This window comes from Macaca fascicularis, chromosome X, assembly GCF_037993035.2.
Source record: "Macaca fascicularis isolate 582-1 chromosome X, T2T-MFA8v1.1".
NCBI classification, from domain to species: domain Eukaryota; kingdom Metazoa; phylum Chordata; class Mammalia; order Primates; family Cercopithecidae; genus Macaca; species Macaca fascicularis.
In genome coordinates this window covers 36,233,612-36,252,270 of record NC_088395.1, presented here as the reverse complement: position 1 = coordinate 36,252,270, position 18,659 = coordinate 36,233,612, and the positions used below count along the sequence as shown (strand labels likewise).

General features: G+C 35.4%; 1 protein-coding gene across 1 annotated transcript in view; it reads right to left on the bottom strand.

The window, feature by feature from the left end:
* Positions 1-18,659, bottom strand: part of CFAP47 (cilia and flagella associated protein 47) — a 429,680-nt gene that overhangs the window by 313,720 nt on the left and 97,301 nt on the right. The window contains exon 26 of the mRNA XM_015443631.3: positions 14,488-14,697. Coding sequence (XP_015299117.3) covers positions 14,488-14,697 — 210 coding nt within the window. The remainder of the gene's footprint in view (positions 1-14,487; positions 14,698-18,659) is intronic.

Here is an 18,659-nt window from a genome sequence, read left to right as displayed (position 1 = left end):
GTAGAGCTCATTCATTATGTTGCCAGACACAAGAATCCCTTGATCACAAGTGAGGACATCATATGCCATGTTGTTAATCAGTAATATAGTTACAAAGTGTATTAGTTCATTCTCATATTGCTATAAAGAACTACCCGAGGCTCAGTAATTTATAAAGAAAAGGTTTAATAGACTCACAGTTCTGCACGCTGTACAGGAAGGCATGCCTGGGGAGGCCTCAGGAAACTTACAGCCATGGCAGAAGGTGAAGAGGAAGCAGGCACATCTTACATGGCCAGAGAAGGAGGAAGAGAGGGCAGTGGGAGATGCTACACACTTTTAAACAACCAGATCTTGTGAAAACTCACTATTGCGAGAATAGCAAGGGGGAAATCCACCCCCTTGATCCAATTACCTCCCACAGGGCCCTTCCTCCAATATTGTGGATTAAAATTCCACATGAGATTTGGGCAGAGACACAAATCCAAACCATATCACAAAGTCTGGATTTATTTATTTATTTCTAACAGGTAAAAACAGACTGGACATACTTTTTATTATAATGTGATTGTCACTTACTTGTTTTTTCAGTGTCTTTAACTTAAATGAGGAGGAGGAAGGGAGTAAAATTATAGCTGCTCTTCTTGGTATTGCAATAACCCATAATATGTTATCTGCAGCCCATCAAGAAATTGTTATTAATATTTATTAATAACAATAAATTTATTAATAAAATAAGCATTAATAATTCTAGAAAAATATGTGCTATGAACCAATTTCGTGCCCTAAAATAGACTTTAGGTTCTAAATCCCCCTAAGTCCAAGGAAGTATGTTTCACATATGAATGTCTTCCATTGATTTGTACCACAGCAGAGTAAAATAAAGGAAGAGAATTCTTCTTCAGACCACATGAGAGATCCATAGATATTCATCAAATATAGAAATATATGTTCCTTTAGCAATTCTATAAGTGTATATTAATTCTTTTCACATGAACCATCTCATTGGTAGTATGCCTTTTTCTCTGGAAATGATGCTATAATTCAGGTAAAACATTTTTGAAATCTCAAAATCTCTGTTAGGGTCTATTTTCACAATTTTAAATTGTGTTAACCTCAATTAATATACATCAGTATATGTTTTATTTGTAATTCAGTGATTTTATGAGAAAATATAACAGGTGTTAATGCAGTTTCAAATGAAGTTTCCAGGAAGGAATTGTGGCAAAAAGTAAAATTAATCACCTCTAAAATATGTGTATACTTAGAAAAATTATATTTTGTGTATATATACATGTATGCACATATACACATGCACAGAAATACATGGACATTGTCTTAGTCTGTTTGTGTTTCTATAAGAAACACCTGAGGTTAGGTAATTTATAAAGAGAATTATATGGCTCATGGTTCTGCAGGGTGTACAAAAAGCATGGAAACAGTATATGCTTCTGGTGAGGACCTCAGGCTCCTTCCATTCATGGTGGAAGGCAAAGGAGAGCCAGTGTGTGCAGATAACACGGTGAGAGACGAAGGAAGAGAGAGAGGAGTGAGGTGCCAGGCTCTTTTTAAGAATCAGCTCACATGGGAACTATACTGAGTACTGACAGAGCAAGAACTCAATCATTACCTGAAGGACAGCACCTAGTCATTCATGAGGAAACCACCCCATGTCCTAAACAACTCGCATTAGGCCCCATCTCCAATACTGGGGATAAAATTTCAACATAAGATTTGACAAGACCAAACAAACCATATCCAAATCATAGCAAACATATTTGTGTGTATGCATAGATATATACATTATTAACGTATAAACCTTATGTTTTTATGAAGGTATATACATTTATTATATTCTAAAAATACACAGAAGGAATCTAAACCTTAATCAGAAAGAGATTAACATATTAAATGGCTGTGTCTTTACCTCAAAGAGTAGAACTGCTAAACATCATGCCTTGACCAGTAATGCAATAAGTACAGCAATGCTTTACAAAGAAAAATTATTTCTAATCATTAGTTGTTCTGCTGTTTGCATGCTTATATACTTGAAGGTTAATCTCACAGAACTTAGAGCATAAGCACTAGCTATTACATACACTATATGGGTTAATATTTGCAGCCTGATGGAACCAAACACTAAAACTCCGACATGATGATACGAACTCACATAAAACAGTAAGATCATTTTCATTTTCGTTCCAAGAATACTATAGTGTATTTTATTGACTTTATAAGACAGGAATGACCTATCCAAACCATGCTTTTTACAGGCTCTTTTCCTTATATCTCTTAGGAGATTTCAGGATATATATACATATATATGTGTGTACGTGTGTGTATATATATTATTATACATATATTTGTTATGATATATGTTATATATGTTTATTATGATATATACATATATTTTTATTATGATATACATATATGCATATATTATGATATATACATATTTTTATTATGATATATATACACATATATATACACACATAAATAATAAACATAATAAAAAACAAATAGTTATACTTTAAAATGGCTCCATTCTGATTTTTTATAAACAAAGAGTAACACAAAAACAAGGTCAGAACTGGCCATAAAAGTTGAAGGACATCAACTCTGTGTAATGGTGAAACTTCCTCTGATGGAAATACTTGTTAAAATTATTTTCCCAACTGTCTGGCCAATGGTCTGAAATCCTACCATGAAATATGTATTCTCATTAGTTAGAGCAGTACAATCCAAAAGAATATTTGTTGATTACAAATTAGTAGCTTGAAGATTAGGTATTAACATTTAAGCAAGGGCTCAGCTATTAGAGATCAACTAAGACATGATGAAATGAGCATAGGAAATTAGGAAGTTAGGTGACGATCTGACATCACTTTCAAAGGGAATATGATTGCATACGGGTGACTGCCTCAGCTGGGGACTCCAGGCAATAAGAAAATGGTTCAAAAGGGAAGGGCAAAAGAAATCAATTAGGAACTACAATATAATACTCTCTTATCTCACTGAATATTCCAGAGTTAGATGATCTCTTTTATAATGTCCCCACTGGATACAAGGGCAATAATAGAAAGACGTGTGAACTTAATAAAAATAAAGTTCACATATTGTGTTGCATTGTTCCTTTCAACTGAGATGTCAATAAAATCCATCCAAAATATAACTCTGCATTATTAGTAACAGACTCGGAATGATAAAACTGTTTCTGTAATCTATGAAAATGGTTCCCAATTTCTAGGCTGCAGACTCTTACAAAGCAGCTGAGGGTATACCTGCAAAACAGTAAGTTTGATAAATAATTTTTAACACATCTTTTAATATGACTTTACATATGTCATTATATACTCTAAGAGGTAATACAATTACATTTTACTTTAGAGTTTATCTGAATTTATAGTAATGTTTGGTGATATGTTTTCACAAAAAACAGGTAATAAAATGTAAGTATTTTCATGTAGAGTGGCTAGCAAATGGTTTGAGCTTGCAAAAGCATGCAGGAATTGAAAACAATGAAATCACAGGTCTTCAGTTTGAATGCAGTATAAAATAAACCATGCTAATGTTTCATTAGTTTATGCAAGACTGAAATAAAAATCATTTAACGTTCATGGAAGTCAGATATCACTTCAGGCCTTAAAGGAGAATTCTGAAATACTATTTGCATTTCAGCATGGAAGAATTAAATCCCACTTCCTGCCACTGATGCTTCTTTATGTAGACTTATCCACTAGTAATAGGAAAGTGCCATGCCCAGCAAACTACTGGAAAAGATCATAAACGTCCATGTTCTGGCTACAAACACTTAGGTTGGTGCTGTTGGAGACTGACTTTCACAATTACATAGAATATTATTAAGATTATGGGGCTAACATTTGCTTCCAGATTTAGTAATTGGGAAACAAAATGTTTAAATTGTAATAAGCCTGAGGAAAAATGTTGCCAAGAGAATAACAGAGGGTGATGATGGGAGGAAAGAGAGGCGTTAAAAAAATTATAAAACATAATGAATTTGCATGCCCATTTCAATAAATTGACTTAGAAGGTTGGCAGTTTTACCAATCACTGCAAGGTCTATATTTTTAGTAGAATATAGGGTATTTTTTAACAAATAAAAGTTAATAAATATTCAATTACACAAAACAGAGTAAGCTATGAAGATTGATTTGTGAAGGTGTAACACAAAATTGACATGCATATATGCTTTTTATTTTCCCTTATTTCACAGGGTTGTTGATGTTTGACTTGCTATCAATCACCATGTCCTAATATTTATTCCATCAAAATCACTTCTTATTTCCCATTCATAGTTTTATTTTCATTCTAACAACCACCACCCTAATTCTGCACATGTGTACAGCATCAACCTGGAATAGCTTATTCATTGGTCTCTTTACTTCTACCCTTTGTCATAATTATCTTGCACATAAATATCTTACTCAATCTGCCTAGCCCCTTAAATGCAAAGATAAGCATACAGCATGTAAAAAAGACTGCAACATGAGTGTATGTATGGATGGAGAAATTGACATCCTCATCTGTGATACATGAGCTACTGGAAAAAAAACCTACTTTAGACATCAGTGAGGATCCTACACATATCATATTCAATACCTAATTGTCACAGGTTGAGTTTTCTAGAAGCAGACAGTTTGGAGTTTGAGAGGATTATTAGGGAGTAACACATGTAAGAAATGGAGATGGAACCAAATGAAGAACAGAATGAATTAGAACAGCTATGCAAGCCCAATGATGACTTGGTCAACGAGGCTGGGAGCTCTGGATTGCCTTTCAAAGTTTCTGGTATCAGGCTGAAATGTGTAGTCCTCTAAACATGCCTTAATCAGATAAAAGATGCAGACTTGCCTCGTGGGGTGTCACCTTAGTCCAGGTGGCACTCTTCAGCTGAGAAAGATCCTATAGGACCTGACAAAAGGGGGCAGGTAGCTGATAGCATTCCACATAGCTAAGCACCAAGTACTAACATGAAAAGGCATCTGGAAAGTTCAGTTCCACATATTTCAAACTAATCAACTCATTTTTATCCTAATTTCCAAATCATAAAAAATCTAACAGTTGTTGTGATCATCCATTATAGCAAGCTATATATAAATATATATTTGCTAACCCCACACACTTGGTGCTTTTGGTGTGTTTTAGGACAGAGAGATACACGCTGGTCAGTACACCATTTGAGCAGCCTTCCTTAAGTGAGGAGAGACTGAGTAGCCACTTGAGGATTTCATATCCTTGTAAGTCTGTGAAGCCCTTGGTAAAACACAGCTTCTTCAGGCATTACTTGAAATTCTATCGACTATAAATATGAAATGTCCTTCTTGGTTCAATTTTGCTCATAGCCAATTCTTATTCATTAGTCAGCCCATGTTGTATATGTCACATATCACTCATTTTTTATACATATTGTTAGGATACCTAATTACCAAGAGGATGCATTATGATTTTTAAAGTTATGTTTTCATCTAGTAGGAACCACCATAATGCAAGTAGATGATACTTTTATTTTGAAAGTAAGAGCTTGAAAAGAAACTATCATCAGAGTGAGCAGACAACCTACAGAATGGGAGAAAAATTTTGCAATCTGTCCATCTGACAAAGTACTAATATCCAGAGTGTATAAGGAACTTAAACACATTTACAAGAAAAAAACAAACAACCCCATTAAAAAATGGGCAAAGGACATAAACAGACACTTCTCAAAAGAAGACATTCATGCGGCCAACAAACATGAAAAAAAAGCTCGACATCACTGATCATTAGAGAAATGCAAATCAAAACTACAATGAGATACCATCTCAGTGTACCATACCAGTGAGAATGGCGATTATTAAAAAGTCAAGAAACAACAGATGCTGGCGAGGGTGTGGTGAAAAAGGAGTACGTTTACACGGTTGGTGGAAATGTAAATTAGTTTAACCATTGTGGTGATTTCTAGAAGCAGAAATACCATTGATGCAGCAATCCCATTACTGGGCATATACCCAAAGGAATATAAATTATTCTATTATAAAGACATAAGCACACGTATGTTCACTGCAGCACTATTCACAATAGCAAAGACATGGAATCAACTCAAATACCCATCAAGGATAGACTGGATAAAGAAAATGTCCTACATATACACCATGGAATACCATGCATCCATAAAAAGGAAGGAGATCATGTCCTTTGCAGGGACATGGATGGAGCTGGAAGCCGTTATGCTTAGCAACTAATGCAGGAACAGAAAACCAAACAACAAACACATATTCTCACTTATAAGTGGGAACTGAACGATGGGAACACATGGACACATGCTGGGGAACAACGCACACTGGGGCCTGCCAGTGGGGAGCAGGGGGAGGGAAAGCATCAGGAATAGCTAATGGATGCTGGGCTTAATACTTACGTGATGAGTTTATCTGTGCAGCAAACCACCATGGCACACATTTATCTATGTAACACACCTGCACATCCTGCACATATACCCCTGAACTTAAAAATAAAAATTGAAGAAAATAAATAAATAAATAAACTGACCATGTCTACATGGTGTTAAATTTTAAAAAAAAAAGAAAAAATAGTAAGAGCTTGAATAAGTTCTCTAATATTCTTTATAATAATATTCATCTTTAAATAACTTTCAAGCATTAAAATGATGAATTTTAAGCCTGCTGAAATTCTGAAAACAGTATTACAAAAGAATATTTTATATTGGTTTCTATCCGGTTGAAAAAACTAAAAATGTTCAGGATACAGGTAAAGGTTAAATAAATTTAAATAATTAAACTACATAAAATTAAGGACATTAAGAGAAAATAATTCAATACATTTAATAAAATATTTAAATGAAGAATTGAAATAATAAAGTTGAAGTTGAACAGAAATTTTTAAACAGAAAAAAAATTTAATTTAATTGCACACATTAGTCTTTTCTTTTTAACTTGAAGAAAAGTAAACGCATTTTGATTTCTAATAACACCCTTTGTAAGCATAAAGCATACATTTAAATATCACCTATCTAATATGAAATGCCCAAATTACAGACAGCAACACTTATCAATAACTAATGGCTCGGTAATTTATTGAGCAATCAGTTCATATTTACAAGTAGGTGAGAAACTGGGTAGCCACGGTGGGTCTGAGGAAGATGAGATGGAGAGGGCTGTACTAAGCGGTCCTAAGGTAGCAGTAGACTGCATGGGCATCTACCTTCTAGGAGTTCTCTGAAGAACAGCAATCAGGAAGGTGCTCACAACCAGTAAGGGAGATAAAGAGGACAGGACATTGGAATTTCCTTTAAAGTAAAAAATCTCTAAGGAAGGCAGAGGTTCTCCAACCAACTTCACAGATTCCAAAGAGGATGAGGTTAGAGAAAAGAAAAAGAAGGATATTAGAAAAACTACATCTGTGGTTAACTCTTTTATTCTGCTACCTGGTGTTAAAAGTACTATAATTTTAATAATCTGGGAAGATGTGGTAAATATTACCGTAACAGTTTGTCAGCTTTTGCATTTCTATGCAAATTTTAAACTCCACCATGTTGCTACAAGTAAATGATGAACATCGTATGTTTATAGTTTATTATGACATACCTGTATTATATGTTTTGTTAAATATAAATGAAACATTCTACCTTGTAATAGAGACTATGATTTGTTTGAACAGATTAACCATGAAAATAATGCTCTTTGTCAGATGAAGGTGCCATTACAAACAGCTTTTCACAGGGCTAGGACAAAGAATACAGAGCAGATGATTATATCAGAACACAGAGCGGTCTCATGTGAACTCTACTCCCTTCCTCACTGCTTGTTCTATCTACACATACAACACTAAGGAAGGTGGACAAGTGTATGGTATTATGCATAACTCAGCTCCCAAACCATGACAAATAATGTTTTGAGGTAATATTACAATACTAACTTCAGTTATGAACAATTAAATGGATACTAAGACTTCCCATTGCCTGCCTTTTGTTGCCACGATGCTAAAATTTGAGATGGATCATTGTAAATGGTTTGCACTAAGAGTGGAGTCTCCAAAAGATGAATATATCCTTAGTAATTCTTCCTACTCCATAAAGAGAGCCTCGAGTACCTCAAAAGTAGCCTGTAGCTACCTGGCAGTATCCCTCAGAGGTACGTGACTCACATTACTTGCTTATTACAAGCCTTAAGTTAAATATACATTCAAATATATCTACATATTTATTTTAAATATCCAATATCGAATATTCCAAAAAGGCACATAAAATGCAGGTATTGATTTACATAACAGTTCCTAAAGTGGCATTGCCAACTTGAGTGCATAAGTGCTTTCAAACTGATTTGACTCTGGATCTGATTCATTCTCTGCTAGTCTCCTTTATGTGATGCTGTTTCCTATCCATTCAACAATAGGAAGGTATCTGAAAAATATACATTTTAACATTTTAAAGTACTATACTTTAAAAATATACATTTTAAAGTACTAGCGACTGACCCAAAGGTGCCAAGTGCACTCTACACAAATGTCAAATTATGCACTGAGCAGAACAATACTTAGAATTACCTTCATTATTCCTCAATTCTTAATTGTATTGAATGCTTTCTAAAAGTAGTATAATTTCCATTTAAGTGATTGTCAATAAGAGTAAGTATAATAAGCTTTATTATGTAGCAAAAGTGTTTATAAACCCATAACATGGTTGATAAAATGCTACTGAATAGAGGAAAAGAGCTAATATAATTAACAGCTATATATTCTCAATTTTAAACATCAGACCTGCCTATTTAAAAATACATTTCTCATCAGAAAAATGTTAAGTACATTTGCAACAAAGTCTATGAGTTTTATCTCTAAAGTTTGAATGTAGTGATTAATTAAAACATCAATGAAAAATGTAAGAATTATAATTTTATTATTTAAAACACTTATAAATGCATTAATTTATCTTTATGTGCAAAATTTTTATTGTGCCTGTTTTAAAGGCAGAGGATATATATAATCTAGTTCCTTAAATGTGGTAATTTGCAAAATTAAGCAAGAATGTGGTTAGTTATTTTTAAGAAAAGGTCAATCATTCTACTATACTATATCTCATCCATGATTAGGAAAACAATCGATTTGATTGGTTTTGAGTGGACAACTAAATCAGGTACTTTCCAGGAGTTTGTATGCCAATAAATTCATAGAGCAGATACTTCAGTATCAGCTTTGCTGTTAATGACACTGTATTAGTCCATTTTCATACTGTATGAAGAAATACCCAAGGCTGGGTAATGTATAAAGAAAAAGAGGTTTAATGGACTCACAGTTCCACATGGCTGGGGAGGCCTCACCATCATGGTGGAAGGCAAAGGAGAAGCAAAACACATCTCACATGGCAGCAGGCAAGAGAGTGTGTGCAGGAGAACTGCCCTTTATAAAACCATCAGATCCTGTGAGACTCATTAACTATCATGAGAACAACAAGGAAAAACTCACTCCCATGATTCAATTACCTCTGACTGGGTCCCTCCCATGACATATGGGGATTATGGGAGGTACAATTTAAGATGAGATTTGGGTAGGGACACAGCCAAACCACATCATTCCACCCATGGCCCCTCCCAAATCTTACGTCCTCACATTTTAAAACCAATCATGCCTTCCCAACAGTCCCCCAAAGTCTTCACTCATTTCAGCATTAATTCAAAATTCCACAGTCCAAAGGTCTCATCTGATACAAGGCAAGTCCCTTCCACCTCTTAGCCTGTAAAATCAGAAACAAGTCAATTACTTCCTAGATATAATGGGGGACAGGTATTGGGTAAATACAGCCATTCCAAACGGGAGATATTGGCCAAAACAAAGGGGCTACAGGCCTCATACAAGTCCAAAATCCAGTAGGGCAGGCAAATCTTAAAGCTCCAAAATGATCTCCTTTAACTCCATGTCTCACATCCAGGTCACATTGATGCAAGAGATAGGTTCCCATGGTCTTGGGCAGCTCCGCCTCTGTGGCACTGCAGGTTACAGCCCCCCTTCTGGCTGCTTTCACAGGCTGGCATTGAGGATCTGCAACTTTCCCAGGTGCATGGTGCAAGCTGTCAGTGGATTTGGGGGCTGGAGGATGATGGATCTGGGGTCTGGAGGGTGGTGGGCCTCTTCTCACAGCTCTCCTAGGCAGTGCCCCAGAGGGGACTCTGTGTGGGGGCTCTGACCCCACATTTCCCTTCCACACTGCCCTAGCAGAGGTTCTCCATAAGGGCTCCACCCTACAGCAAACTTATCCCTGGACGTCCAGGTGATTCCATACATCCTCTGAAATCTAGGGGGAGGTTCCCAAACCTCGACTCCTGACTTCTGCGCACCTGTAGGCTCAAAACCACATGGAAGCTGCCAAGGCTTGGGACTTGCACCCTCTGGAGCCATGGCCTGAGCTATACCTTGACCCTTTTTAGCCACAGCTGGGGCAGCTGGGACACAGGGCACCTCGTCCCTAGGTTGCACACAGCAGGGGGACCCTGGACCTGGCTCAGGAAACCATTTTTCCCTCTTAGGCATCCAGGTCTGTGATGGGAGGGGCTGCTGTGAAGATCTCTGACATGCTCTGGAGACATTTTCCCCATTGTCTTGGTGATCAGCATTTGGCTCCTTGTTAGGTATGCAAATTTCTGCTGCTGACATGAACTTCTCCCCGGAAAATGGGTTTTTCTTTTCTACTGCGTTATCAGGCTGCAAATTTTTCAAACTTTTATTCTCTGCTTCCTCTTGAACACTTAGCCACTTAGAAATTTCTTCTGCCAGATACTCTAAATCTTCTCTAAAGTTTAAAGTTTCACAGATCTCTAGCGCAGGGGCCAAATCCCACCAGTCCCTTTGCATAGCAAGAGGGACCTTTACTCCAGTCCTCAACAAGTTTCTTATCTCCATCTGAGACCACCTCAGCCTGAACTTTGTTGTCCATATCACAATTAGCATTTTGGTCAAAGCTATTCAACAAGTCTCTAGAAAGTTCCAAACTTTCCTACATCTTCCTGTCTTCTGAGCCCTCCAAGCCTCTAGGAAGTTCCAACTTTTCACACATTTTTCTATCTCCTTCTGAGCCCTCCAAACTGTTCCAACCTCTGCCTGTTACCCAGTTCCAATGTTGCTTCCACATTTTTGGCTATCTTTACAGCACTGCCCCACTCTCTGTGGTACTAATTTACTGTATTAGTTCATTTTCATACTGCTCTGAAGAAATACCAAGATGCAGCAATTTATGAAGAAAAAGAGGTTGAATGGACTCACGGTTCCACATGGCTGGGGAGGCCTCACAATCATGGCAGAAAGTGAAGGAGAAGCAAAGGCACATCACATGGTGTCAGGCAAGAGAGAGTGTGCAGGGGAACTTCCCTTTATAAAACCATCAGGTCTCGTGAGACTTATTCACTATCACAAGAACAGCACAGGACCACCCACCTCCATTACTCAATTACCTCCTACTAGGTCCCTCCCGTGACACGTGGGGATTATAAGAGCTACAATTCAAGATGAAATTTAGGTGGGGACACAGCCAAACTGTATGAGACACTGACACTTCTGAACACTGGCCAAGAACAAATGTGCAGGTCCATTGCTCCTGATGTCATCGGAACCACAACAACTACATTCTTTGAATACACAGTCACGTTTCATATTTGTTTGATTTTATGCTATAACCATAGAGACAATTCATGATCTTGCCTCATTAATTAATATATTGAGCAAAATAAATTAATAATGTCTCAGTACTTATTGAGTAGACTGTAATTCTATCATTACTATATGGGGAACATAGAAGTTTCACTAATGTGTGTGTGTGTGTGGGGGTGAGAGAGAGAGAGAGAAATACATGCAGAAGAGTAAGAAAGAAAGAAAACATGTCTTATTCTTTGGAAAATCTATATATGACATATAGTAGTGTAACCCTTAAAAACGTATGCTTATTATAAAAATTTCTATATAATTATTTATAGTCTAAATGCTATTTAAAATAAGGTGACTAAATGGAAAATCTTTGGAAACCAAAATATGCTTTACATTCTTGGCTCCCCCATTTAATGTTTGAGTGAGTTTGGACAAGTTACGTCACACTATGAGCCTTAGATTCCTCTTCTGTAAAACAGAGATGAAAATCTAGAAACAAAAAACCAAAAAAAAAAAAACCCACTTCTCAGGACTACCGTGTGGATTCCATGAGATCTAGCCTATGAGTAGTACCTGACTTGTATTAATTAATAGCTATAGACCTCATGCCTCCTGTATTTATTCAAGCCTTGATATCCATAACATCACACTCTCCTGGTTCTCACCCTATTTCTCACTCATGGATACCAAAGCAGAGCATGGATGACTTTCATAATCTGTTCCTGCTGCCTTTTCAGTTTCATCTCCCAGCTGTCTTGCCAGAATTCACCAAACCATAACACCAAAAATGCCATTAAAATATGGGTTGCTTTAGCCCCCATACCTCATGCTCCATTTTACTGTTTATAGTACTCCTTGTTCACATCACCGTTTCTCACATAGATATATATTTAGGTCGGTGCAAAAATAATTGCGGTTTTTCTGACATTGAAAATAATGGCAAAAACTGCGATTGCTTTTGCACCAATTGAATAAAACTTCTATCCCCAGACTTTTTGGAGAATTTGGGTAGGACGCAAGTAGGGTGTACAATCTCTGAGCTGCGAGCATATTATTGTGGATGGGAAAGCAGACAGATTAGCAGAAATTATTCCTGCTATTATTCACAGATTTCCAGCTGGTTGAGCCAATCCAAATGTGACAAAATCTAAAGAAAACAAAATTAAAAGCCAAGCATGTTAGCCCCCAAGAGAAGCCACATTATGAAAGTATCTTGCAAAGTAAAAGAAAGCAAGAAAATCGAGAAATCAGTGTCATATTTTTAGTAAGGGCCATGGGCTTCAATATGAACAAACCAGATGCAAATAAAGGCTTCAACATAGGGCAAAAAACCTACCACACTGCCATCCATCAAGAATTTGCCCCCTGTCTTTCCCTAAATCTTGGGCAGAGTACACACATGGTTTGCCTACAAAAAACATATGCTAATAGATTACCAATAATAAATGAATATAATTTATTTCATAGAAATTCTAAAGTGAAAAGGAAGCTTTTGAGGAATTCCTTTCTGGAATACCTCATTTATCTCAATGAGATCAGAAATGGGACTCCTAAAGAGAAAAAGGCAAGGACAGCATTGGAGAGTAGAGAAGAGTTAGAGGATCTGATCATATTCACTATAGAAAACCAGATAAGGAGTTAACCAGTCACCAGTAAAAGGATTTGCCAGTATTAAGGCTCTTGGGAATGCTTACGGTCTTAGTGCCTTGTTTATCTGGGTGTACAGAAAAGTCTTTTGTTGCTCATCTATGATTTGCATAGTTTTTAAATTAGTTCCAATAGCTCTAATTTATCGCAAATCTGCTGAGGAATTAAATGGGGTTTTGTGAAATATGATGTATTAAGAAGAAGATATTTCTATGTATTAAGAAGAGAGATGTCCCTCTCCTAATTTCAAACACATGAATCAGTCCTTTGACTACAAATATACAAATAACGCCTCTACATGTTAATAAATGAGCACATGAAGAACATACTCTGACACTAATTTTACTTTTCATTATAAGCCTTTTAAACTTTATAGCTCTACACTTTAACCTCTTGCCATTTAGTTAGTCAAGTTATTTCAGGATATGATGTAAAAATGCTACTTCTGGTCCTACAAGATAAGATATCCAGAAATATTTCACCAAGGTGTATTTGAAATCTCCTGGGGCCAGGCGCAGTGGCTCAAGCCTGTAATCCCAGCACTTTGGGAGGCCGGGACGGGCGGATCACGAGGTCAGGAGATCGAGACCATCCTGGCTAACACGGTGAAACCCCGTCTCTACTAAAATATACAAAAAAACTAGCCGGGCGAGGTGGCGGGCGCCTGTAGTCCCAGCTACTCGGGAGGCTGAGGCAGGAGAATGGCGTAAACCTGGGAGGCGGAGCTTGCAGTGAGCTGAGATCCGGCCACTGCACTCCAGCCTGGACGACAGAGCAAGAGGGAGTAACAAAGCTATATTGTAGGGAAATCATTATGTTGATATTTCTCACTTTCAGTTGACACTTATTTAGCATTTCCTTTGGGTTATTTCCTGTCCAGTTGCTCAATAATTACTAACTCGCTGTACTTTTCATGATGACAGATGGGGCAGGTTCTGCTATTAGCTCCATTTCACAGATGAGGAAACTGAGCGTCTCAGAAGTAATGTTAACAAAGCCTGGATTTGACCCCAAACAGTCTAGCTCCAGAGTATAAGTTGGTAGCCACTATTATGCTGCTTTTTGTGAGAGCACACTTACATTTGGAACTTTAGCAATAATCTTTATGTCTAAGGTTATTATATTAGATCCCTCTCTTTTTAACATTTTACCATGGTGTAAAATATAAATATGTTTTTCTTTAATGTCAGATACAAAATAACCTACATTTAGATATCTTACCAGTTTTTTCTGTCATCACAGAAAAGAAGATCGGTAAAAAATGACACAGGTTTAGATGACTTGAAACTGAGGTGGCAAGTGAGCTTATTATTAATTCCACTGTGAGAGCCTGGGATGACTCTGCCTTTTGGAAATTTCACGGAAAGAGGGTGAATCTCCTCGTCATCAAGAAGCCTTACTGTGGGAATCTGGACACATACAGTTGAATTTCTGCTTAAAATTTAAAAAAAAGTTTCATTAGCTCAAAATACCTTCAAGTAACTGGCTTTAAATGTATACTTCATTTTTTGAATCCTAAAGAAAATTAAAATAAGAAATATTTCTAATCATGTGCCTAATTATTAAAGATATCTTTGTATCATCTCTTACTTTCTGATCACAATATAAGATGGATGATAACTAAGAACCACTCGAGATGATCAAATGTTCCTTTTGTTCTATAAGGATTAAAAAGGCATGTGACACCTGATTCAACACAGTATTTCTTAATCAGCATCATGATATAAATTACTGTTTTTAAATATATTCTGATGAAAATTTACCAAAAGTTATCACTTTAATAGCTACAAATTTAATGCACATAGACTAAATAATATTAACAGATACATAAACATGTAGGTAGATATTTGAAAATTTGGATACTATTAAGTGCATATATACATATACTATGAATGTTTTCCAATCACTACTATTCAAAAATTCCACTTAATGTTGACATACCTAATTATAAATTTATAATTTTTATAGCCAATCCAAGCTGTTTATTTTAAATAATATAATATGTATTAATAGTATTCACTCTAAAATTGAATTACTTCGTATTATTTTTAGTGATCAATAAATATTTAATCATATTACTTTGTTTACTTATATATGTAAGAACTTACATATCTATGGCAGATAAGAGGTATCATCAAATGGGAATTATATATCCTTGCTATTTTAATCAGTGTGAGAATTATTTAGCTAATAATAAAAAAAAAAAGATCTAAAATTGTATTAGTTAAACCTATATACTACCTTGGATAAAAACATGGAAAGTAAGGCCGGGCGCGGTGGTTCAAGCCTGTAATCCCAGCACTTTGGGAGGCCGGGACGGGCGGATCACGAGGTCAGGAGATCGAGACCATCCTGGCTAACACGGTGAAACCCTGTCTCTACTAAAAAATACAAAAAACTAGCCGGGCGAGGTGGTGGGCGCCTGTAGTCCCAGCTACTCGGGAGGCTGAGGCAGGAGAATGGCGTAAATCCGGGAGGCGGAGCTTGCAGTGAGCTGAGATCCGGCCACTGCACTCCAGCCTGGGCGACAGAGCGAGACTCCGTCTCAAAAAAGAAAAAAAACAAAAACAAAAACATGGAAAGTAATTTATAAATCCAGTTTGAAAATAATTCAGTTGTTACTTAGCTAATTAACTTATCTTTAAATAAGTGATTAATGCTGTTGATTTTATTACATATGTATAACTTGGACACTGCATTACATTATTTCTTCAGTACCTCTCATATTCATTTCATTATACCATATTTAGCAAGACTCAACTTTTGAGTTGAAGTAGCTTTTAAATTGATACCTTTGTACATTAATCTCTATGAAAACTTTAGTTGATTTTTTACTGAAGTCACATGAAATATGTAAATTTATCTGTGGAAAACTTTTTTTACAGCATTGAACATTCCAATCCATGAATACTGGTGTATTTATTTGAGTTTATTATTTAATTATTTAAATACACCTGTATTTAACTTGAGTTTTATAATTTTCTTTATACAGTTCCATACAGTTCATTCATAGCTTTATCTATTATCTTTATCTCTTATCTTTTAATCTATTATCTATTTATCTATTATATTTTAATTTTTTGATGCTATTATAAGTAGTAATTTAAAGTTGTGTGCTCTATATATTGTAAGCTGAAATTATATTGAATTTTAAATATTTAAGTTACATTTGCCTATTCTGATAAGTGATCTTCCTAGTTTTAAAAAATCTCCTTGTAGATTCTTTGAATTTTCTATATGAAAAAATAATCTAATATACAGATAATGACAGTTTTGAGTTTTATTTCCTAATCCTCACACATTTTGTTTTTCTTATCCCCCTGCCATATGCTAGGTTCTCTATTAAAATGCTTTAGGGAAGCAGTGATAATAAGCATCGTTCACGTTTCTGTTGTTAAAAGGTAATTCATGTATATTCCAGTTTCAATAATGATATTTGCTCTAAGCTTATGATAGGAACATTAAACAATTGAAGAATAACTATTTTATTACTGTTTGTTGAGAGTTTTTCCATGAATGATTTAAAAATTGTATCAAATGCCTTTATTCTCAATGTATGAAAATGATCAAATCATTATTCTCTTTAACAACATTTTAGACTTTTTGATGATAGACAAGCCTTGAAATACTGGAATACAAACAAGTTGGTCATGATCTATCTTATATACACGTTGTTTGATTCTTCTTTTTTTTTTTTTTTTTGAGATGGAGTCTTGATGTGTTGCCCAGGCTGGAGTGCAGTGGTGCAATCTCGGCTCACTGCAACCTCTGCCTCCCGGGTTCAAGCGATTCTCCTGCCTCAGCCTCCCAGGTAGCTGGGATTACCGGCATGTGCCACCACGCCCAGCTAATTATTTTTAGTATTTTTAGTAGAGACGCGGTTTCACCAGGTTAGCCAAAATGGTCTCCATCTCGTGACCTCGTGATCCACCCGCCTCGGCCTCCCAAAGTACTCGCAGATTCTTTAAGGATAATTATATGTATGCTCTCATAACACAGTGTAGCCAATAATTCAGCTTTCCTATACTGTCATTTCCTGATTTCATAATAGAAATTTCTGAGATCATAAAACAAATTAGGGCACATTATTATTATTCTATAGTTTGATAAATCTGTTTCCTGAAAGTTCAGTAAAACTTGACTATAAAATCATCAGAGGATGTTTTCTTGTGAAGTTTCAAGTATTAACCCAAAGGCTTTCTACTTGTTCCCAGTATATTTTTAGTAAATTATATACTTCTACAACTTTCATATTTAAGTTTTCACATGTATTGGAATAGACCTCTGTATAGTATTTTGATTACCTCATTTTTTCTTTGGATTTATGGTTAAGCTTCCTTATTTCTAATATTATTTAACTGTCCCTTCTCTGTTTTGTTCCTTGTCAACTTCACTGTATTGGTGTCCATTGTATTCCTCTTTCAAAGAAGAAACTTGGTTCCACTGAGTTTCTGTTTTGTATATATTTTTATACTGCTTTAATTTCTACTGTGTATAATTTTATCTCACCTTCTACACTCCATAGGTTAGTCTAAGAGACTATTATTTGTAATCTTACTTATAAAGTTGGATGTTTAAAATTTCCAATCATTTTTTTCTTTCCTAATATCAGTATTTAAGGTTTTATATTTCCAAGTATGGATAATTTTACTGTACTTTATTAAGGTTTTTTTCTTCAATCACTGAAATTTTGATGTTTATTTAATAAAACAAATAAAGTAAACAATGATGCCGGCCTAATTCTTTATCTAAAGAAAGTAGCAGAAGTCCCAGTAGCTGTTTTAGGTTTAGTTTTCAGCTCTAATGTCCAGATGGTGCTTATAGTACTTGATTGTATTATACACTCATGATTCTCAGTGAATGTTATCAAGATTTGGAATCTAGTATTTTAATTATTATTTATTTGTGAAATTCAGTATAATTTCTTCTTTTACTCAGTAGAATTTTTTTTTAACATTTTCTAACTCATGGTGGATCTTGTTATCTTTTCTTCATTGACTTTTAGTTTATTATATTTATTTTTGGAGAATATAGTCTATATTATGTCAACCTTTTAAACATTTTGGAGACATGAATTATAACTATAGAATCATACATTGTGAATTTCTATAAATGTCTCATGATTCATTTAAAAATGTGTATTCTCTAATTGTAAGGTGCAATTTATACATGTTAAATTAATGAAGCTTGTTACAAATATTGTTCAAATATCTTGTCTCTGGACTCATCAACACTTCTGATACATGTTTTAATATCCCAGAGTTATGAAGGACTAGTCAAATTTTCCAATTTTCATTTAGAGGTTACATATTTTAAGACTATTTTAATTATGCATAGAACTTTAGAATGCTGTTGGCTTTCAGGTGAATTTAATCTTTTATAATTATTCGATG